General features: G+C 42.1%; 1 protein-coding gene across 6 annotated transcripts in view; it reads right to left on the bottom strand.

Moving 5' to 3' along the window:
• The window catches only part of USP54 (ubiquitin specific peptidase 54), a 201,257-nt gene that overhangs the window by 103,830 nt on the left and 74,228 nt on the right, over positions 1 to 23,199 (bottom strand). For all 6 annotated transcript variants that reach the window (XM_040320461.1, XM_040320463.1, XM_040320457.1 and 3 more), the window contains exon 3: positions 16,852 to 16,944. In XM_040320461.1, the coding sequence (XP_040176395.1) occupies positions 16,852 to 16,944 (93 nt within the window). The remainder of the gene's footprint in view (positions 1 to 16,851; positions 16,945 to 23,199) is intronic.

Here is a 23,199-nt window from a genome sequence, read left to right as displayed (position 1 = left end):
CAAATCTTACTGTCTTTCAGCAGCCTTGCAACACCTGCAAATCATACAGGGGTGCAAAATGATTAGATGAATCTTGTGAAACGACATTTTCTATCCTACCTCTTGGGCCCCCGTACACACGAGAGGATCGACTCGCTGGAATTGATCCGCGGACCGGCTCCAGCGGATAGATCCCCTGGTGTGTACGATCCAGCGGATCTGTTTCCGTGGATTTTTGTCCCCGGGGATGGATTTCCAGCGGATCAAAATTTCTTGACATGCCAAGAAATCGATCCGCTGGAATCCATTCCAACGGATTGATCCGCTGGTCTGTACAGACTCACCGGATCAATCCGTCCGAATCCATCCCCCGCATGCGTCGTAATGATTCGACGCATGCATGGAATTCCTTATATGACAGCGTCGCGCACGTCGCCGCGGACGGAATTCTGCAGGGATTTTGATCTCATGGTTAGTACAACCATGAGATCAAAATCCGCCAGAGGATTTATCCGCGGAAACGGTCCCCTGGACCGTTTCCGCGGATAAATCCTCTTGTGTGTACCCGGCCTTAGACATCCTAAAAAGGGCAATGACCATTGATAGTTTTTTCAGTACGTAAAAAGCCAGATGGCCAATAAAATCAAGTTTTCTTTACCCCTGCTTACCAGGTTGTGTATTGTGCACATTTCATATACTCATCCATGCCAATCGCCTAAGCGAGTGACATGCATGATGGGGGGGGGGGGGGGGGGGGTGAATAAACAAAAAAAGACAGCGCTATTCATGCAGCAGAAGAAAGGAGGGGTGAATTGGAGGGAAGTTTACTCACAGGGTGAAGATCTGCTTTAAGTTACAGAACTATTTGGCTAAGAGTAGGTATACACAACAACCACTATGTATCTTGCATAGCAATTAGCCAAGTGAAAGTGCATGGACATTTGTTCTGTGCAAATGAGGCAAAACATAAATATGTTATTAGACATGGACATATGTTTCTGTTGATTTAACTTGGAAACTATTGAATTTGGCCACTATATGGCCCTAAGTATCATATGAAAATTCCCATGATATGGTGCACCACCTAGTAGCCAAATGTGCCGTTTTCTGGTTTAAACCAATTAAAAATATTCATCCTGCACAGAAAATAGCCGAACATTATTTTTTTGCCCTATTTGCACAGAACTCATGTACATCCACTAAGCAAATTGCTGTGCACATTTTTTAGAAATACATACCGTGGTGTTTGAGTACTCAGATGACCGTTGCAAACAAGTTTAGGAAGAATGTTTTCTTTTGATATTACACAATTATTAAATATTGAAAAAAAGCTCTCAGTTCAAAAATGTTTTTAGTCAGCTTTTCTAAACTCATCCAAATTGTTCTGTAATTGAGTTTGGCCCAGAAGAGGCTGGCATTTGGAGGACAAGGTTCCTCTGTTAAAAGAACAAATGGGCACTTCATTGCTCTATTGGACTGAATGAACTCACAGGAGACAAATATCAACACTGTCAGAGATTTCTTATAAAATTTCAGCTACTTGAACATGCATCTGTTGGCAGGATTTCATATTTTCATTTTATGTGTGCTGGCAATCCTTCACAAACGCACACAAAATACTTTTTTTTTTTCAACAGGCCCATATTTTATTTTATTTTTCTCTACATTTAACTATGGTTTTCAGTCATTAATATATAATTATATTTGCAATTTTATCTCAACATTTTCTATGGCAATATAAGTTAAGAGCCATAAACTTGTCCCTAAACATACTTAAAGGGGTTGTAAAGGTTCGTTTTTTATTTTCTAAATAGGTTCCTTTAAGCTAGTGCATTGTTGGTTCACTTACCTTTTCCTTCGATTTGCCTTCTAAATGTTTTTTTTTCTTTTTCTGAATTTCTCACTTCCTGTTTCTCCTCAGTATACTTTACACCATCATCCGAGCGGTGGTTAGTCAGCCTGAACAGCTTACTGAGGAGGAACAGGAAGTGAAAAATTCAGACAAAGAAAAAAACATTTAGAAGGGAATACGAAGGAAAAAGGTAAGTGAACCAACAATGCAATGCACTAGCTTAAAGGGTCACTAAAGGAAAAAAATAAATTCTGAAATGACTGTTTGCAGGGTATAGAGACATAAAAGTTAACTGATTCCTTTTAAAAATGATTACAAATAGATAAAAAAATCAATCATATAATGTGCCTGTAGGTTAGTTTCACTTTTAAACTGTTTTCATGTTCCTGTGAACTAGAGAGACACACAGAACAAAAACAAACAAATCCAGGGCAGTGTTTTGTTTTTAAAATTAATCCAATTGGTTCTGTTAAGTTTTAGACACACAGTAATGACAGCTTAGACCATCGTGAAAAGCTCCCAGTACGATGATTATAAGGAAAAAGACAACCAGGAAGTGTGGCGATCAGAGCAAAATTACAGCCACTTCAAAGCAAAAACGAACAATAAGGACATGAAACCAGTACTGCAGTAAGGTAAAGGAAGCTATTTAGCTAAAAAAAAAAAAAAAAAAAATCCTTTAGTGATCCTTTAAAGGAACCCATTTAGAAAATAAAAAATGAACCTTTACAACCCCCTTAAAGCACCTATGTGTTCAATATCTGTTCTTCCATGTTGTTGTCCATCCGAACCTTTCAACCTACCAATATGAGTTACCATGTATTGTGCCTTAGCTAGCCATGCAGTCTACCGTTCTTGTCGCCAACCTCGAAAAACTTTGGGTACTGTCCAGCATAGACATTTTAGTGAGATCAATTTGGAGTAGGGATAACTCCCACAGGGTGTACTGACATGCAACATAATTAGCATGGTCTGGAGTTTCCACATAGGTGGCCTCCCTCTATTGTGACTGTTCTTCTAATTGCCTCAGAGACTGCATAGACTTCTGTTTCCTCGCTGCTATCCGAGCGATGTATTCCCCCTCCAAGCATGGATTTAAAGGCATCCCCATACTATCAAGGGGCCAGTAGATTCCGCATTCCATAACCAGAAATTACAGAGGCTTTCCGGTAGAACTTCAGTCTCCACATTCTCCGGTCCTACACAGACAAGAGTTGAATTATAACAGATCATGGTCTGAGATACCCCTAGAGAGAATTTCAGCAGAGACCACCCACTGCAATAGAGCAGGGGAAGCAAAAGCTAGGTCTAAATCGGGAGAAGATCCGATCCGTGGTAGAGAGACACGTATATTTCCTATTAGAGTGGTGAAAGTGTTGCCATATATCAAAGAAAAAAAAAAGATGCCCAATAAGAGAGTCCAGACTGGAGGGGGCCATAGAGGTGAAGCCTATCCAGTTATCTGGACGGTACTAAATGAAAGTCACCAACAATCGGCACATTATCTACATCGAACTGAGTAATTTTATGCATCAACAAATGCAGTACATCAGCAATCACATATTGGACATCTGAAATTAGTGCATGAATGAGTACGTATCTGCAGCTCGAGTCAGTTCTTACTTCCAGAAGCTGAAAGGGCAGGGATCTATGCACCAAGATGCAGACACCCTTAGTATAATTGGCATAAGATGCGTGATACTGTGCACAGACCCAGGCCCTTTTCAAACTCAGAACTCTGGATCCTATTAGAGGAGTTTCCTGCAAAATACATATATGTGGGTTAAGTTTCCTTAGATAGTTAAATACTAGAAAGCGTTTAACAGCAGAGTTGAGGCCTCGAACATTCCATGACACTACTGTAAACTTAACCATAGGTGGGATAGCTCCCTCAGGAAGACATTCATAGACATGCAATACTACACCTGAATCTTTTACTTATGTCATTCAGGAAGAACAAAAAAAGACCAACATAAAATAGGGGGGGGGGGGGGGGGGACATAAAAAAACAGTAAACTAGTCCAACCATGGTCAGCAACGGCTAACTTTCCTCACTCTCCACCCTGTGCCCCCAGAACATTGAGAAGCACTTGAGTCCAAACTTAGTCCAAGGACTAAAATCCTTTAAGGGGGTCGGTTAGCCAGACAGGGGCATTTCTAAGTCTCATAGACAAGACATAGTTATGTTGTATAAAAGGCACACAAAGTGAACAGTCAGAGATACTGGAATAATGCAAGCTTACTATTAATGTTCACTTGGATTGACCAGGGGCATATACTTAGAGTCTGTTGCAATAAGAACAGGCAAATAGGAACATATATAGGACCATATAGTGAGAGCTAGTTCTTCCAAGGGTCATCGTCAGCCTGCATCATAGTATCAGGAACAGGGGGAGAAGCCTCTGCGACCCCTCGTAAAAATCCCCTGTCAGCAAACAGTGCTCAAGGGACAACAGGAACAAGGAGACTCAGGGGAACATGCTAGAACGCCTTTTTCTCTTGCAGCAGCATGGAGGACAGAGCTCTAAATAATGATAGTGTAAAACTCACTAGTGCTGAAATAGTTATGGAGGCAATGCTTCCGGCCATGCTGTGGCATCCTTGGGGTTGGTGAAGAATCTCAGTTTTTTACCATCGACCACCTGCAACTTTGCTGGGAATAGGATGCTGTACCTGATGCCTTTAGTGTGCAGGGCAGCCTTGATAGAATCAAAAGGAACGGCGTTGCCTCTGGGTCTCCATGGTGTAATCCGGGAACATTAGGAGCTTGATGTTGCGGTAGGGCAACTCACCTGCCACTCGAGCAGCCCTAAGCAGTTCATCCCTGTCCCGAAAGGTAAGCAACCAGTGGATGAAGGTGCGAGGCAGAGACCCTTCAGGATCAGGTCTAGGCAGCACCTGATGAGCCCTCTCTAATGTAAAGTATGGGGAGAGCTGGGCCGCAGGTAGAAGAGAGCATAGAAGGTCCTCTGTGAAAACAGAAGCATTCTTTCCCTCCACACCCTCAGGGAGCACTACAGCATGGAGATTATTTTGGTAGCTGCATGTTCAGTCACGGCGTCCTCCACATCCCTGACACGTTGCTCAGAATGAGCCTGGTCCAAATTTTATCCAGATCTTGTTCGATTAAGCCCACATCCATCTGGACTGCTTCTATCTTGGAGGTTAGTGCAGTCTTGCAAGAGGTGATAGCCGCCATCACCTCTGGAATGCCAGGTGGTGCAGAGCCAGTAGCCACCTCATGGTCTGTCTGCGACACCATATTGCAAAGGCGTACTGTAGGCTCTGAGGAGCAGGATACTGGGCTGGCTTCAGCCGACAAACATGGGGGGAATCGTAGCTTCTTACTCCTCTTTTGACACCCAGGAAGCTAGGGAGGCATCCAGAGTCCAGAGATCGCCCCAAAAACACGAAGGCACCCAGGTGCAGATAATAACCCTGATCTCACTTTAGCAGAGCTCTCAAAGCAGGTATGCTCAGTCTACCACCTTGGCCATGCCCCCGTTGTTGTTCTTTAATTGTATTTTTTTCCCACTCTCTCTCTGTTCTTTTCGGTAAATTTCTATAATGAACATTTCAATATAAATATATTAAACAAAAAAAGACAAAAAAAAAAAACTTTCCTTTCACTTATTTTTAAAAATGGAGGTAAAACATCTAAATGTTAGAGGGGTATCGTGGTGGCTAAGCGGTTACTGCTTTTGCCTTGAGACCCTGGCTCATCTATCTGAATCCCACCAGGGACCGTAACTGCATGCATGTCTATGTGTGGATTTTCTCCTCCAACAATGCAAAAATATTTTGATTGGTCAACTGGTATCGGACAAACTGGCCTTGGAGTGCATGGGTGCGTGTGCTCATAGAAATGTTGCAAGAACGTTTGATTGTAAGCCATTCTGACGATAGGGACCACTGTGAAGCACTCCATAAAGCTTCACAGTATTTCTGTGGTACAAAAATACATTTAAGATACACAATAATGAATCATTTAAATGAAGAATTGAGAAGAGGAGAAAAAAAAAAAAGGGAGGATTAACTGTTGTGGAAATGTTTATTAATGTATGTTGTCAGATGTCCCCCAGTGTCAGTTTTGATGTAATGCGCTCATGCGAGCGTGTTCACACATACAGATGTTGGTGGAAGATCATTGGCTGTGGAAACCTTCCCGTGTTCACAGCAGATCCATTTGCTCTTTTATGTAAGGCTGTCCCGATACCACTTTTTTGAGACCGAATACAGTACCGATACTTTTTTCAAGTACTCGTCGATACCAAATACCAATACTTTTTTTAATGTTATGTGACAGTGGCGGTATTTTTTATTTTGTTTTTACACTATTTATTTTTTATTTTTTTTACAGTGATTTTCTTTTTTTAAGGGGGGGGGTAGTGGATTGTCTGTTTTTTTTATTATTATTATTATTATTTACATTTTATTTTTTAAATTATTTATTGCAATTTTTTTTTTTTTTTCATTTTTTAATCAGCCCTGTTGGGGGGGCTTTGGTGAGATATCAGGGGTCTTAACAGACCTCTGACATCTTCCCTTTAAGACAGAGAAGTGGACTAAGGACACAGACTCCCCAGTCCTTTTCTCTGCAGCCTCAGCTGAAATAAATGGACAGAAGCTCCTCTCCATTCATAAACTGAAGCATCGTAAACCCGAGGGCCCCATGCCACTAGGGGGCCCCATCAGGGTTGCCAGCCTCAGTAAAACCAGGGACAGTATGTAAAAATCTTTTTTTTTTTTTTTTAAATCCCAAGTTTATAGCTGCCCCGCCTCTCCAGTACCTTTTCAGTGTGTGTATGTATACTGTGTGTGTATATTGTGTGTCTCTGTGTGTGTGTGTGTGTGTGTGTGTCCCCATAATCTATTGCCTGGGGGCCCCCGAAATCTCCTATTGCCCAGGGGCCCCATGAGTTTTCAGTCTGCCCCTGCTCCTACCTCCGCTCTTGAGAGGGGAGAGCGGCATGGAGTGGGAGAGAAGACAGCACGGAGGGGGGACAGAAGACAGCACGGAGAAGACTTGTAACATGCCTCACCAAGAGACTGGCTACCTCACTGCATTAAGGCGCCTAGTAAGATCTGCATACATGGGAACCATTGCATAACCATAAGAAAATGATTGCCCATTGAGCCATGATAGGGTACGGCTCGCGTCATTGGTAGTGGTGGGATGGTGTGCACACGATCATGTTCAGAGCCATGTAGTTCGTGTTCAAATTGTGAGACACTTTGTGTCTCACAAGGGGCTGGTCACGTGGCTCTGCACACATTACTCTTGGAATTCTATTTGAATATATACTTGTGTGCGATTGGCTGATTCTGAAGCCACCACCTTCCTTTGTTATTCATGCTTACAGTATAAATAAAACAAGCTACTTATCCTAGGGAGGACTGTCTGCAAGGCTCAAGGTGATACCAGCGTCTGCTGTTGGGGAGACCAGCGTGCTTTTCCCAGCATTATACAAGAGAGCTATGATTGCGCTTATTAGCGCATGGAATTATTTGCTTATAAAGAGAAGCTTTAAATAATCCACAACATAACCAACTATACGTCAAATGGTTGGCAATCGAACACACTGATTTTCTACACAATAACTGATCAGACCTATAGCTGCCATTGTCATCACAAGTGCTCTCATTCTGATTCCTAATTTTCTTTTAGTAGTTGAACTGCCCATTGACCATAATGAAAAGAACCTTGGCTAATAGAGCTTCTTATTGGTTTTGTACCTAGTCAACTGTCTGGTGCTAACACATGTGCATAATTATACCAACAATTTGTGTGCAAATTGTGTGGATTATCTAAGATAAGAGGGACGAGAGAATCCGATCTGCATATTGGAATGACAGGTAGGACTCAATGCCGTGGGAAGCAACTGTCGGGGATTGGGGAAATTGCGCTTGGCTAGCATGGCGCAGCTGCAGAAATCTGAAAAACATCCAGGAGGGCAACTGAAATTTGGCTTTAAGGGTGTCATACTGTAGACGGGTACCAGTCGGCATCACATGCTGAATCTTAGTGACTCCAAACCTGGCCCATACACTAGGGTCAGGGACCTTCTGTAGGTTTGGAAACTGTGGATTCCCCCACAATGGAGCATGGGGGGATACCACCGGAGAGGGACATATGGATCTAGACATCTGATCCCAGACCCTAACTGTGGCTTAAACGGAAAATAATGCCTCGACAGGCAGTGGGAGAATTTAAAATTTGTTTCTCGGGTTCTTCATAAAAATGCTTAGGATAGGTGTAAAGCGCACATCATCCATTTTAGAGTAGAAACACAGTCTTGCTAAAAGTTCAAATCCCTTTGTTTTAACAAGTTGTAGCAGATAGAAACATTTTACAATGTGTCTGTGCATGCGAGTAAATCTTTTTAATAGGAGCATCATTTAGCTCAAGCTAGAAACATTCATTTAGAAAATGAGCGGGTATACATCAAGCGTTCCTTTCAGTTAGACCATTGTTTTAGATCTTAGGAACGGATTAGACTGGCTCTTTGCCTTAATTAACAAAAAGCAAAGGGGCCAAAATGAAAGACTTTGCCAGTAGTTTTCCAATAGAGTGACAGCAAAAGAATAAAACTGTTAATATATTTACTTGCTTAGATTAATAGGATTATAAATGCTGGGTTAGAAGAATATACTGAATAAAATAAATTATTTCTACAAAACATAGTAAATACTTGTGTTTAACAATCAGGGTTCCAATTTACAATAGTTTTGATGCGTCTAAAAAAACAAAAATCGGTGTACATCACAGGACCCATGGAGCTGACAAATCTGAACAACTATTTTTTTTTTCTATTGATACACCATTGCTAGGACCTTAAACCACATCTCCAGTTAACAAAAATAAACTACTAATGGCAAGAAACACAGTACACATATTGGGTGGGTATTTGCAGTGCCGGAAAATGTAAGATACTGGCAGCAGCTGCAAACCTACTATACAGTATATTTTTAAGACAAGAACCTGTGAAAAGAAGTATACGGAGTTGCCTTTTACAAGAAGCTACTGTTACTTTATTTTGGACAGCCTAGTGATGTAGTCAATTTAGGTTTAGCAGTCTTTGGGGCAACCACATGAAGTCCCAGGTTTCTTTCTCCCAGTGGTTGGGATGGGCAGTCGTTCATATGGAAAAGCCTTCCTTTCTAAAATATTGTGCTAGGAGTTTAGAAAGACATGGTAATGCAACCCAGAGGATGTGTCAATGTGGGCTCAAAAAAAACAGAACAGTGGTCCTGGACTTTAACGTGAGTCTGTGGGCAGCACTGAAGAGGTGATTTTTTCTATTTGAACCTGTCTTTAACAAGTAATTTTTTCAAGCTTGAAGCCTGAAGCTACAAAATGCTGGAGGGGAAAAAATCTATTATTCCCTATGGAGATGGTTCACATCTACACTCCAAAACGCCTGAAGCCTAAAAGCCTATTGGGTAGAAATCAAGCATGCATCATGCCAGCTCACTGAAGAGAAATGTAGGACTTCAGCTGATCCGAGGTCAGTAATGTTGGGTATTTATTGAATTGAAAGGGCAATGAGGAGCGGGTGGCTGATTAAAACAGAACTGAAATACTGAAAGGTATTTGGGGGAAAATGCCTATGCCAATTCTAACTTTCAGGAACTTTGGGGTACTCAAGCAGCACACAGATGGCAATCTAAAGGACACTACATTATTGATTTGCTTTTAACATAGATTGTGGGAATCAGATCTGATTTAGTTATGACGTATGCCTTTTTGCTATACAAAAGAGGAATATTTGAGCTAACCCAAAAAAAAGAATGCCCCCAGCTGACAATCTGGCCTACAGTGTCTGTTTTGAGACTTCCCTCGTACATGACGCTTCTCTTCCCTTCAGCCCTAGTTGTGAATAAATTTAGTAATGTCAGGCGGGAGAGAATGGAAATTTGTTAAAGTTTGAAGCTTGGCTAGAAGGGATCAGGGAGGTTAAAAGCATGATACTACTTTCAGCCGACAGGGCAGAATTTTTATGGAAAAATGGTTTCAAACACAGAACACTCAGATACTGAAGTTTAGCTAGAATAAAGGAAAGGTGAAAAGAGTGTCACAGATAAATGTGCCTTAATGTTGAACAGATTAAACATGGAATTTTAATTATAATGTGTCATGCGGCATCTCAATAAGCCACAATGAATTTCCTTTCTCATAAATTGCTATTTTCAACAGTTATTTTACACGCTGGAATCTAGCCTAGCCACATTGTCGACATACTGGTTTAATTATGAAATGTTTTAAATATACTTTTGTTTGTATTCATCACTAATTACCAAGAGAAGCAGGCGCTATTAAATAGTTGTTTTATGGCCATGATGAGAATTAAAAGAAAATATTTCTTCACACGAGCTTCTGTTTTTAGACCTCCCTACAACAATTCTAAGATCTGCTTTTCCATTCATTGTTGAAATCCCTCCCATCAGCTGACCTCATTAATGTTTGTGCGACATGATGAATTCCCTCAGAAGGCAATTGATAGAAATACATGCAAGTAGGTCAGTGTCTAGCAATGCCATCTCTTCACTGGACTTAAACTGTACATCTGAAGGCATTAAAATACTAACTCTAACCCTTGGCAAAACTGTAAAATATCAGCTCAACACAGCTGTCAATCTGAACTCCAGTGACTCAAATTAATGTTTATAGCATTTTTTAAAGGCAAACTTTTTTGGTGTTGGATAGAATAGGTAAAGATTAAAGAACCTGTTACTTTTTTTTTTTTTTACATTGTGCCCAGTTGCCATTTTTCTAATACTTCCTGTCACAGAGAAAATCGAAGGGTCCATCGAAGCTTATCTGCTCTGGAGTGCTTTATTAAAGTGTTACTAAACCCAGTAATATGACAATAGTTTATCCGCCCCACCACATTGCCCACAGGTTATAAATCTTTTTACATTAAAATACTTTCACTATATACCTTTTTGGATTATTTTTACATTAAAATACTTTCACTATATACCTTTTTGGATTATCTGTATACAACGCTTACATGATAAACTGCACAGTGCTGAGAGTTCAGGCAGGAGAAGAGCTCTACTACAGGCTGTATACACGCCCACATGTGTGATGTCACTATCATGTGACCTGGCTAGCTCTGAGAAGTAAATGTTCTCTCCAGCATAAAAACACACAACTAAGCATGTACAGGTCGGCTACCCTGCCTGTGTTAGCTGGCCTTCCCCAGATAGACAACAGTGCAGGAGGGGGAGGATCTGTGCATACAGGATCAAAAAGCCTTTTTACATAATGCAGAGGATTAACACCTTAAGTTCCACAGTGAGAGTAACAAGCCTGCTATGCTGCATATACAGACTGATTTTACTGTTGTGGGTTTAATAACACTTTAACATACATTATGTAGTAGGCAGATGCGTGTTGCAGTAAGGGAAATCAAGATAAAAATGCAACAAACAGACCCAAGGCACCCAATCATAGAATGGGCTAGCAGTTATGTGTGGTAGTAACATGCATCTTATTGACTTTTAGATTTGACAAAGAAATCGAGAGCTTTGAAACGTGTTATCTGATTGGAGAGAGGCCCCTGGTCCCTCCCCTTCTTCTGACATGGGCTGCCGCAGTGGCCACGTCATCTCCCTTGGCGTGCCACATTGTCTCCATCCTGTGAGTGGCCATCTTCTTGGTGGGCTCCAGCTTTACTACACACCACACTGAAGTGTACCTTCCCTGTGGAACACCAACAGCTGATCCCAGCGAGCATTCTGGCTGGTATGTTAGCCATGAGCCTGTTTGAGTGAGTGAGTGAGTGAGTGAGTGAGTGAGTGAGTGAATAACTTGTATAGCAGTAAAAATGCAAACTGAAACGCCTCAAGGCGCTTGGTATCCATTCCTTCCTTATCCTTCAGAAGAGGTGGGTCTTGAGTTTTTTTCTGAAGGCCCGATGATTTTCTTCCATTTGGATGTTAGTTGGTAGCGCGTTCCACAGCCGGGGTCCTTGGACTGCGAAGCTTCGTTCTCCTTTAGACTTGTAGCGGGACTTGGGGATTTCCATCACAAGTGCTGGGTCCTCCATTTAGTGTTTGAGGCTGGATCAGATCTGGGCTTTTACCTTTTAAATTAAATAGACTGTCGTTCACACAATACTTTTTTTTTTTATCTGGACTGTGTGCTTTATCTATGGCCACATAATACATGCTACTTCATGGTTTATATGGAAGCAAGTTATATTCCTTTATTCATCATCCTGCAATTTTTCTACTTGTTTCTCATGGATACCTTGACTTTACAAGTGCGCAACATATAACATGTGTCTTGCATTAAGGGAGCCCACTCAAATGAATTGGCCTCAAATGCACCAAAACAGGTGAAAAAAAAAAATCATACATCATATTTTAACGCAGCACACCATAATGCACAGCAGAGCAATTTTTGTGACATGTAACTTGAATTCAGAGAGACCGAGAGGAGCTGTCAAATTCACCTGCCAGGGCCACCCAGAGCCGCCACCAGTGCCACCTGCCAATCAGGGCCAATCTGATGCCCCCAAAAAAGGCCGCCACATCACCGCTTTACTGACAGTACTTGTCCTGGCCGGAAATGCCTGGAGGAGCACAATCCCACCCCCTGCTTGCGATTGGAGAAATCATAAATTCTGCCTTGTGTCCAATCACTGTGCTGTGATTCGTTACAGCACAAGCTGTTTTTTGGGAAAGGGAGGGTGTCCCTGAATGGTAGTTTGGAAATGTGGTCACCCTAAGCGGGAGTGCCCCAGAAAATTTCTGTAGACGATCAGAGTGATGGATCGAATGAGATTTCGGGGGGAGTGAGGGGGGATGCTGATGCCTAAAACATTTTTTATCTTAATGCAAGGAATGCATTAAGGTAAAAAATATTTAGGCCTTAGTGAACCACTTTAACTGCAAAAAACACAAAAGGGAGCTTTTAGGAATTCTGTAATCAAAACAGTGCACACCAGAGATGATCACTGAACAGCTGTAAGTGGAAAGCCAGAAAGCAGTGCCTTGTTTTAAAAGAAAACACAAGCTTTGCTATTCTTGGAGCATAATTACACTACTATATTTATTGTTCTTGTCATGTACTTTTAGACTGACCACACAAGATTAGAATAGTTCAGCTGAAAAGAAATGCCAAAAATGCCATAACCAGCTTGTTTTGTTCTCCACAGCTTCCCATGTTCCAGATTTAGATGTACGTCTAAATCTTCCCTTTCCTCTGAAGCCTGATCCACGTTTGGATCGCGCTTCAGAGGCTACTGACTGGCCCTGAGGAAGCACTGCCTGATTTAACCTAATTTTTGTCGACAAGCGTGCCGCGAGGAGTGTTTGCAGCGCTTCTCCATTTGCTTAACCACTTAAGACCCGGACCATTATGCAGGTAAAGGACCTGGCCCCTTTTTGCGATTCGGCACTGCGTTGCTTTAACTGACAATTGCGCGGTCGCGCGACGTGGCTCCCAAACAAAATGTGGCGTCCTTTTTTTCCCACAAATAGAGCTTACTTTTGGTGGAATTTGATAACCGCTGTGGTTTTTATTTTTTGCGCTATAAACAAAAATAGAGCGACAATTTCGAAAAAAGAAAACATTAACTTTTTGCTATAATAAATATCCTCTGTGACTGCGACATTATGGCAGACACATGGGACACTTTTGACACATTTTTGGGACTCACCATGCCCCCAATTGCAGATTCACCGTGCCCCCATTGGCGGCCAGATTATGACAGTAAGAAGAGGAGAGCCGTTCTCCCAGTGATCGCCCCAATGGCAGAGAGTCGTGGGATCACAGAGCGGTATAGCACGCCGTTTCAACTTACATTGAGGGAGATAGTTCATATTGTTATCTTTACTGCACAGTCTACAAAGGGGACCTTTGACAATGATTCTGAAGTTTCCTCCTATGCATCCAATATCCGGCCACTCTTCTTCTGCAACCCTAATTATACAGTACTGGATGTGTGCTATATTCACATGCACAAAACATTTTCTATGCTTTAACTGCCTCCACCGACCCCTTATGCGACCACTTTGTACATGGGCTATGACTATTGTTCAACCACTAATGCAGTTGCAGCATTGTTATAGAACACATTGGGTTGGCATAATTTGTAAAATGCTTTACATAAAAAAAAAATTGAGCTCAAACTAATTTTGGGTGAGAGCATAGAGGAAGAGGAGAGCCGTGGGATCGCAAAGCGGTATAGCCCGCTGTTTCAACTTACAATGAAATTTCCTCCGCTCTGCTCGCTCCCACAGCCCCGCCTGTAATAGACAGAATGCGTGTCCAATGCTGAAATGTGTTGTCTATTACAGGCGCGGGGTCAGGAGGAGGCCGGGCTGTGGGAGCGAGCAGAGCAGAGGAAATTTCAATGTAAGTTGAAACGGCGGGCTATACCGCTCTGCGATCCCACGGCTCTAACCTTCCTCTATGCCATCGGGGCGATCACTGCGAGAACGGCTCACGATTAACCCTGATCGCCAGCGGTGCTCGCCCCCCCCCCCCCCACTCCCAGGCAGACCAGCTCCTCGCCAGACCTAATTTTTCACTCGCAAAATGCGAGTAGGCGAGTGGAAAATTTGAGGTCTGGTAAACACCATTAGTTTTTACTGCTTTCACTTGTTATATTTATTTTGACACTTTGTGACATTTATTACTCACAGTAGTGTGAAGGACACTATACATATATAGGTACAAAGGAATATTTTTGAAAATTTTAAAAGGATATACCGTATTTATTCGAGTATAACGCGCAAAATTTTATACCCAAAAAAAAAATCAAAGTTTTGGGTGCACGTTATACACGAGGACTGGGGTGGGATGACAGTGGCGGGACTGATACCGAGTATTAGCGGGAGTACTCGTACTCCCGCTAATACCGCCGATACTAGAATACTTCCCCCTCCCCCCGCCGCTGCTACCGCCGCAGCCACCAACGCCGCTACAACGTTAATCCCCGCGGCGCGGGGAACATTACAGACAGCTTTCGTTTGAATAGCCGTTTTCCCCACCGCGCATAGACACTCCCCCCTTGGACGGATCTGTCCAATCGCGAGCAAGGGGGAGTGTCTATGCGCGGCAGGGAAAACAGCTGTTCAAACGAACGCTGTCTGTAATGTTCCCGCGCCGCGGTGATTAACAGTAGGTGGCTGCACATACGGGGGACATGGCTGCACATACGGGGGACATGGCTGCACATACGGGGGACATGGCTGCACATACGGGGGACATGGCTGCACATACGGGGGACATGGCTGCACATACAATAAATACAATAAATGATTTTTGGCAATTACAATGATTTTATACCGATTTTTAATCGAAAATTAGGGGTGCGCGTTATACACGTGTGCGCGTTATACTCGAATAAATACGGTAGATCGATTTTTGTTGCTCATTACATGTGAGTAATGAGTTTAAGGCTCCGGTCCCATCACAAGTCACGGCCCATTGATTTTAATGGCAAACGTTCCTATCTATGCGACTTTGAAAAGGTGCCTGCACTACTTTGATGCAACTTTTGACGTGACTTGGATCCAGAGTGTAAAGTTGGATCAAAGTTGCACTCTAAATCGCACAGCTTTGGAGTCGCACTAGTGGAAACATAGCATAAGGCTAGAGTGCGAAGTTGGAGTGTAACTTTAATGCAACCTAGTGCAGCTTTGATCCAACTTTACACTCTCTGGATCAAAGTTGCATCAAAGTAGTGCAGGAACCTTTTTAAAGTCACTGATTTTCAAAGTTGCATAGATGGGCACCATTAAAATCAATGGGCTGTGACTTGGCATGCGACTTTGGACAGTCGCATGACAAGACACATTTTCACTATTGCGACCCCAAAGTTGCTCGATTTAGAAGGCAGCTTTGATCCAACTTTACATTCTCTGGATCAAAGTCGCATCAAAGCATTGCAGGTACCTTTTCAAAGTTGCTGATTTTCAAAGTCGCATAGATGGGAACAGGTGCCATTGGTATCAATGAGCTGTGACTTGTCATGCAACTTTATGTGTCCAAAGCTGCATGACAAGTCTTACTAGTGGAAACAGACTTTGTGTGGTTGCCCGTACTGTTCCTTTAATGTATAGTGATCATTGTAGACTGCGAGCTGAGCCGAGACCCCAGAGAACTTCCAGCTACAATGATAGTTCCCCCTGTGTCTAGCTCCCCTCTCCTGTGGTAGTCTTCATTCAAAGCTTAGCACAGCTATACTGTATATGTGCATTGCACCTCCCATCACCCTTGTGTCTTGTGTGGATGGGTCTTTTTTTTTATTTCTTAATTTTCTCATAAATTAGGATGTACAATACATTAGTTCCTCCCATCCTCTATACGCCCACTGGCTACATAAGAACAAGAACAGTGTCACTCCCTGGTTGTGATGTCACTAGCTTCCAGTAACCACACACTCACTGGCTGCTTTTAGACTCAAAAGGAAGTAGAACAGAAGTCATGTGATGGCACAGGATACTGCAAAAGTAAGGTAGAAAAACAGGGATTTTTTCATTTTGAGGCATAAGGCTGAACTTAGCTCATATTAAATGTATTGTACAGTCTTCCCTCATTATAAAGCAGTGTGCAAATTGTTGGCGCTATATAAATCCTGTATAATAATATTATTAATGATTGCAGGGAAGAATTTAAGTGTTAGGGTGGATTTCCACTTTAAGTCCATACGCACAATTTTTTTTTTTTTAAGCGATTGTATGATAATTTGATCCTTGGTACACCACTTACGTCCGAAATTTTGCAAAGGTACAAACATCAAAATTTTTCTCATACGATTTTCATTAAATCAGCAGTTTTTGTTGGAAAAAAAAATACAAATACAATATATCGAATTTCTATTCTATAGCACAAGGATTTTCTTACGTTGGTAAACTCTTAATTTTTAGCATGCAAAAAAAAAAAAAAAAAAAAGGATCATTCGTCCGATAATCTCATTGTGTGTACTAGGCTTAACAGAGTATGTGATAACTGACCATGGTGATGCAGTAGTATGAATATAAAGCACAACATGACCTACCTTAAGAGCACAGAATATACAGGAATCCCCCATACACTTGTGTGTAGTTAACTGTCGGAAGCTCCTTCGAAATATGTCAAGATGCCACAAAACCTGCCAAAAGGAAAAAGAGATAAGTATATATTAAATCAGCAACATTCAATGCAAACTATGCAACATATGTCTTAACATGTCCGAGACTCCAATAGTCAGCTTCTCTGCGATAAAAGGGGTTTTATAAAATGTGTATAAATCTTTGATCCAAACATTGCACTGTGCACTTAGGACCACATCACACTGGCCATTTTATTGCAGTTACAGAATCGCTCTCCTTTACGTTTTTTGTTGCTACGTGTGTGCCACGGACATTCCAAGCTTAAAGCGGAGCTCCACCCCAAAAAGGGAAGCTCTGCTTACTTGTCTCCTCCCCCCATTTGGCACTGTTTGTGGGTCAGCAGATATCAGGTTTTGACAGGTACCCGCTCCCACTTCTAGCTGACTTCACCGCAGCAAACTCATCTGGAAGTTTACCACCTCCTCCTCCCCCCTGCCAGTCCATTCACAAAGCCAGCGCGCTTCACGCATGGTACAGTAGAGAACCGGGTGTGAAGGTTTCACTTACCCAAGATGGCAGTGGCAGCACTTGAGAGCGGATTGAAAATCAGCTCGGGTGACGACACTGCTGGATTCTTGGACAGGTAAGTGTCCTAATATTAAAAAAGTCAGCATTTTTTTTTTCTCAAGGGGTCTGGAGCTCAGCTTTAAATCACTGGGCCACTGACCTTTTGCATAATTTGGTGAAAATACCAGGATTGCCAGCTTGAGGAGCTACTCATGCCATTTAATGCAATTGCTGATGAATATGGAACACCAGCAATATCTAGCTGCCCAGACAAATGCAACTACAGCAACCGTGTAGCCAACTACAAAAACCCTTATACGGTTTTTAATGGCTCAGTTGGATCTTTAACCACTTGCAGACTGTCCGCCTACAATGTACTGCGGACAAGCGGCCCGTGCATGCAAATCAGTGTTACAATTATTGTAAAAAATAATAAAAATTACAATAAAAAAAACACACTGACACCATCCACTCCCCCTCCCCCAAGAAAGCATTGTAAAAAAACATAACAAAAAATACTGACACATGTGCCACTGTCACATGACAAATAAAAAAAAAAAAAAAAAAGAAGAAGGATAGGTATTCGGTATCGGCGAGTACTTGGGGGGAAAAAAGTATTAGGTACTTGTACTCGGTCTTAAAAAAAGTGATATCGGGACAACCCTAGTAAGGACTTATTCTTGCTGGAAGTTAGAATCTTTAATATTTGCAAACAAAAAGAAGGTTTTCTATTTAGAATAATAAGCGGTCAGGTTAGTAAAACAGCGATATCAGAACCAATTCAATCATACAGTTTGTAGTGTACATAGATTTGCAAAACAATGGGATAAAGGAATATTCCTGAACTCTGTTTTATCTCATGGTTACTGTGATATTGTGTGAATGCATCAATGCAGTGCATGTTATCTCAGCTTGCAGAGCTTTAATTAATTTAATACATTTACCAAAATTTTTATATTGCAGAATATACAGCCTCATGCTACATAACCAAGCTCCATTTCATGCTGAATAAACGAAATTATTAATGTATCTTAACCACTTCAATACCGGCCCATTGTAAAATGACGTCCACAAAGGACCTCTACCATTCAGAGTGGACGTCATATGACGTCCTGGGCTTTGTGGGGGGATATCTGAATGATGCCTGCAGCTAGAGGCATCATTCAGATATCCTTCTTTTCTGCCGGCGATTCTGCACAACGTAAGAACGATCATAGCGGTGGTTCACCAGTCATCTCTATGACCGTCGGAGGACCCGGGTGCGATGTGATGACGTCACGCCCGGGTCCCTGTAAGTAAACAAAGCCGCGATTGCGGCTGCTAAGCAACTCTAATCATGAGATCGGTGAATTTTTTTCACCGATTTCATGCTTTCAGGCCTGGAGGAGAAATGCGGGGTCTTATTGACCCCGCATCTCTCCATAAAGAGTACCTGTCACACACATTCCTATTACAAGGAATGTTTACATTCCTTGTAATAGGAATAAAAGTGATAATAAAAAAAAATATATAAAAATAAAAAAAAAAGTGTAAAAAAAAGAAAAAAAAAAGAAATAAAAAATGTTTTTTTAACGCCCCTGTGCCCAGTAGCTTGCGCGCAGAAGCGAACGCACACGCAAGTCCCGCCGACATATGTAAACGCCGTTTAAACCACATATGTGAGGTATCGCCGCGTGCGTTAGAGTGCCAGCAACAATTCTAGCACTAGATCTCCTCTGTAAATCTAAACTGGTAACCTGTAAAACATTTCAAAGCGTTGCCTATGGAGATTTTTAAGTACCGAAGCTTGGCGCCATTCCATGAGTGTGTGCAATTTTAAAGTGTGACATGTTAGGTATCTATTTACTCGGTGTAACATCATCTTTCATATTATACAAAAAAATTGTGCTAACTTTACTGTTTTGTTATTTTTTTAATTCATGAAAAAAAAATTTCCAAAAAAAAGGCGTTTGAAAAGTTATTGCGCAAATACCGTACAAGATAAAACGTTTCAATGACCGTCGTTTTATTCCCTAGGGTGTCTGCTAAAAAAACATATATAATGTTTGGGGGTTCTGCGTAATTTTTTAGCAAAAAAATTATGATTTGTACTAGGGTTGTCCAGATACCGATACCATTATCGGTATCGGGACCGATACCGAGTATTTGTGGGAGTACTCGTACTCGCGCAAATACCCCCGATACCTAAATAGAATACTTCCCCCCCCTTTCCCCCCCGCCGCATCGCGCCACCGCATCGAGGGACATGGCTAGAGGGACATTGCTGCATATGTGAGGGACATGGCTAGAGGGACATTGCTGCATATGTGAGGGACATGGCTGCATATGTGAGGGACATGGCTAGAGGGACATGGCTGCATATGTGAGGGACATGGCTAGAGGGACATTGCTGCATATGTGAGGGACATGGCTAGAGGGACATTGCTGCATATGTGAGGGACATGGCTAGAGGGACATTGCTGCATATGTGAGGGACATGGCTAGAGGGACATTGCTGCATATGTGAGGGACATGGCTAGAGGGACATGGCTGCATATGTGAGGGACATGGCTAGAGGGACATGGCTGCATATGTGGGGGACATGGCTAGAGGGACATGGCTGCATATGTGAGGGACATGGCTAGAGGGACATGGCTGCATATGTGAGGGACATGGCTAGAGGGACATGGCTGCATATGTGAGGGACATGGCTAGAGGGACATGGCTGCATATGTGGGGGACATGGCTAGAGGGACATGGCTGCATATGTGAGGGACATGGCTAGAGGGACATGGCTGCATATGTGGGGGACATGGCTGCATATGTGGGGGACACATTTAAAAAAAGTATCGGTATTCGGTATCGGCGACTACTTGAAAAAAAGTATCGGTACTTGTACTCGGTCCTAAAAAAGTGGTATCGGGACAACCCTAATTTGTACATGTAGGAGAGAAGTGCCAGAATAGGCCCGGTATGGAGGTGTGTATAAAAGCCCTGTATGGAAGCGGTTAAATAGAAAACTATCAGTGAATTTAAGAATAATTAGTGTACTGCTTGGTTTTAAGACAATTCGCCACTCCAGACTATTGATTAGGTTTGTCTGACTTGCTGTTGTAAACGTTACCCTATACTTTAATATTTAAAAAATAAAACATTTTGAAAGTAAATAGAAAATCTGATTTGTTTTTTAATAAATCATTGATTTTTATCTACCCTGGTTCACACCGTCTTCGGCTCGTAGCAGGGGTCCAGCACATCACTGTTATATTTCAGGGACGAATCGGGCCCGTATTCTTGTCTGAATTCAGGCCTGAAATGGAGCCAAAGGCGCACAGGACCCTTGTGCAATCCACTCCGGGGCCGCCCCCGCGCTGTGTGAACCTGCTCTATTAAAAGCCGATCACAGGTTCCTGTGATATTAATTTAATGCGGAGAAACGCGCATTCAATTCGCATTAGTGTGAACCCAGCCTCAAACACATCAAAGCACTATAGCCAGTGGCTTGCATAGTTATAATAAATTTGTATTGGGGCTATATGTAGTAATATCAAAATAAATAAGTGTTTAAAGGGGTTGTAAAGCTTCCATTTTTTTTCACTTTAATGCATCCTATGCGTTAAGGTGAAAAAACAACCGATGCTCAAGACCCCCCAGCCCCCCCCCCTCCCCCATTTACTTACCTGAGCCCTCGAAAGTCCCGTATCGAGAACGCTCTGGCTTCTCGGCTCTTCATTGGATAGATTGATAGCAGCGCAGCCATTTGCTCGCGCTGCTGTCAATCAACTCCAATGACGAGAGGGCCAGGGGGAAGGGCTATGAATGCCGAATACAGGACTCTGGAGCGTGCAAGCAAGGTAACCCCCTTAGGAAAGTGATTCCCAGGGGGGTTAGCTGATGCAGGGTGGAGCCGAGACAGTCGCCGAGGGACCCCTGTGCAAAACGAGCTGCACAGTTGAGGCAAGTATATGTTTGTTATTTATAAAAAACAAAACAAACCTTTAGTACCCATTTAAGGGAGTTTGCCAACAAGTAATCTTTCAGGAGAAACTATGAAGGAGATTTTTCATAGTTTATTATTTTTATAGATTTTTTTATACAGTTGCAAGAAAAAGTATGTGAAATGGAACGTATGGATTTCTGCACAAATTGGTCATAAAATGTGATCTGATCTTCATCTAAAGTCACAACAATAGACAATCACAGTCTGCTTAAACTAATAACACACAAAGAATTAAATGTTACCATGTTTTTATTGAACACACCATGCAAACATTCACAGTGCAGGTGGAAAAAGTATGTGAACCCCTAGACTAATGACACCTTTAAGAGCTAATTGGAGTGAGGTTTCAGCCAACCGGAGTCCAATCAATGAGATGAGATTGGAGGCGTTGGTTACAGCTGCCCTGCCCTATAAAAAACACACATCACCCCCCCCCCCCCTCGCTGTCTCCTGGGAAACACACTGGTCCCAGGAGAGAGCGGGGACCAGTGAGGGCGCGCCGTGCTACTCTTGCATGTGCAGTAGGGAACCGGGCAGCGAAGCCGCAACGCTTCACTTCCCGATTCCCTCACCAAGGATGGCGGCGGAGGCAGCAGAGCGACAAGCTATTGCCTCGGCTGCCGACATCGCGGGCCTGATGACAGGTAAGTGTCCATTTTTAAAGTCAGCGGCTGCAGTATTTGTAGCTGCTGGCATTTAAAAAAAATAAATAAATCAGGTGGACCTCCGCTTTAAGGAATACTACGAACAGCCCCAGGTAAGCTGGTTGAACATTTTTATCTTTGCTGTAGGAATATTTAAAATGGAGTCAACAGCTCCACTGACATGAATTTGAAAGTTTGATCACTTGACAGGCAACATTAAATTTCTAGCGTGCATCACAGTCACAGCATATGTACGCCCCCTCAACTTTAACTTTTAGTTGGGCGGGGGTAAAACCATTGCTCAACCAATTGTTTTTGCAGCCCATATGAAGATTGCCTTAGGCCTGGCATGACATCAGGATTCCCAGTTTATCCTGTACAGTAGCATTCATACATTACCTTTACATGTGTATTTATGAATAATAAGAATAGTTCTCTTAACTCGTTTTAATGGCCCTCAGCTATTCTGATCTTCACAAATAATAAAGTGTCCAGAATGTTTGATAAAATGATTTAATTATAGCATGGCTGTAGCAAACCACTACAAATATTGTACTTGAGACAAGGCAAACAGTACAACTGGGTAGAATTTCTAGGTGAATACATTCCTGCAAGCTGGAACAATATTGTTTTATTACAGAGAGTGCGTTCAGAAACTTGACATTCCCCAAGAATAGTCTGCAAGTGAGAAAATACTCAATAGTGCAGCCAGTAAACTTCTGGCCCTGCCCAAGCTTCAGCTCAAAGCTATGCAAAAAAAAAAAAAATACCATCACAGAAATTCTCATTAATGTCTTAGTCATAAGACCATGACGGGAACACCCTGTTGACTGCATGGAGCAAATTATATTAGGTTATTAAAATAGCAACCTCATTAACAATACTATAACCTGACATATCCTGCTGACTTCAGATGCTTTCACGGTGAATAAGAATCTATTCAAAATATAGTAAAAGTTACAACATACATTGCTGTGCAAAAGCTTTAAGCAGGTTTGGAAAAAGGCTGTGACTGAAGAATACTTTCAGAAATTAAAGTGTTAATAATGTATTTTTTTTTATAAATTACCAAAATGGAAAGTAAATAAACAGAAGAAAAATCCAAATCAAATCAATATTTGCTG

This window comes from Rana temporaria, chromosome 8 (assembly GCF_905171775.1).
Source record: "Rana temporaria chromosome 8, aRanTem1.1, whole genome shotgun sequence".
Taxonomy (NCBI): domain Eukaryota; kingdom Metazoa; phylum Chordata; class Amphibia; order Anura; family Ranidae; genus Rana; species Rana temporaria.
Note: the sequence above shows the minus strand (reverse complement) of the source record. Positions and strands in the feature narration are given on the sequence as shown.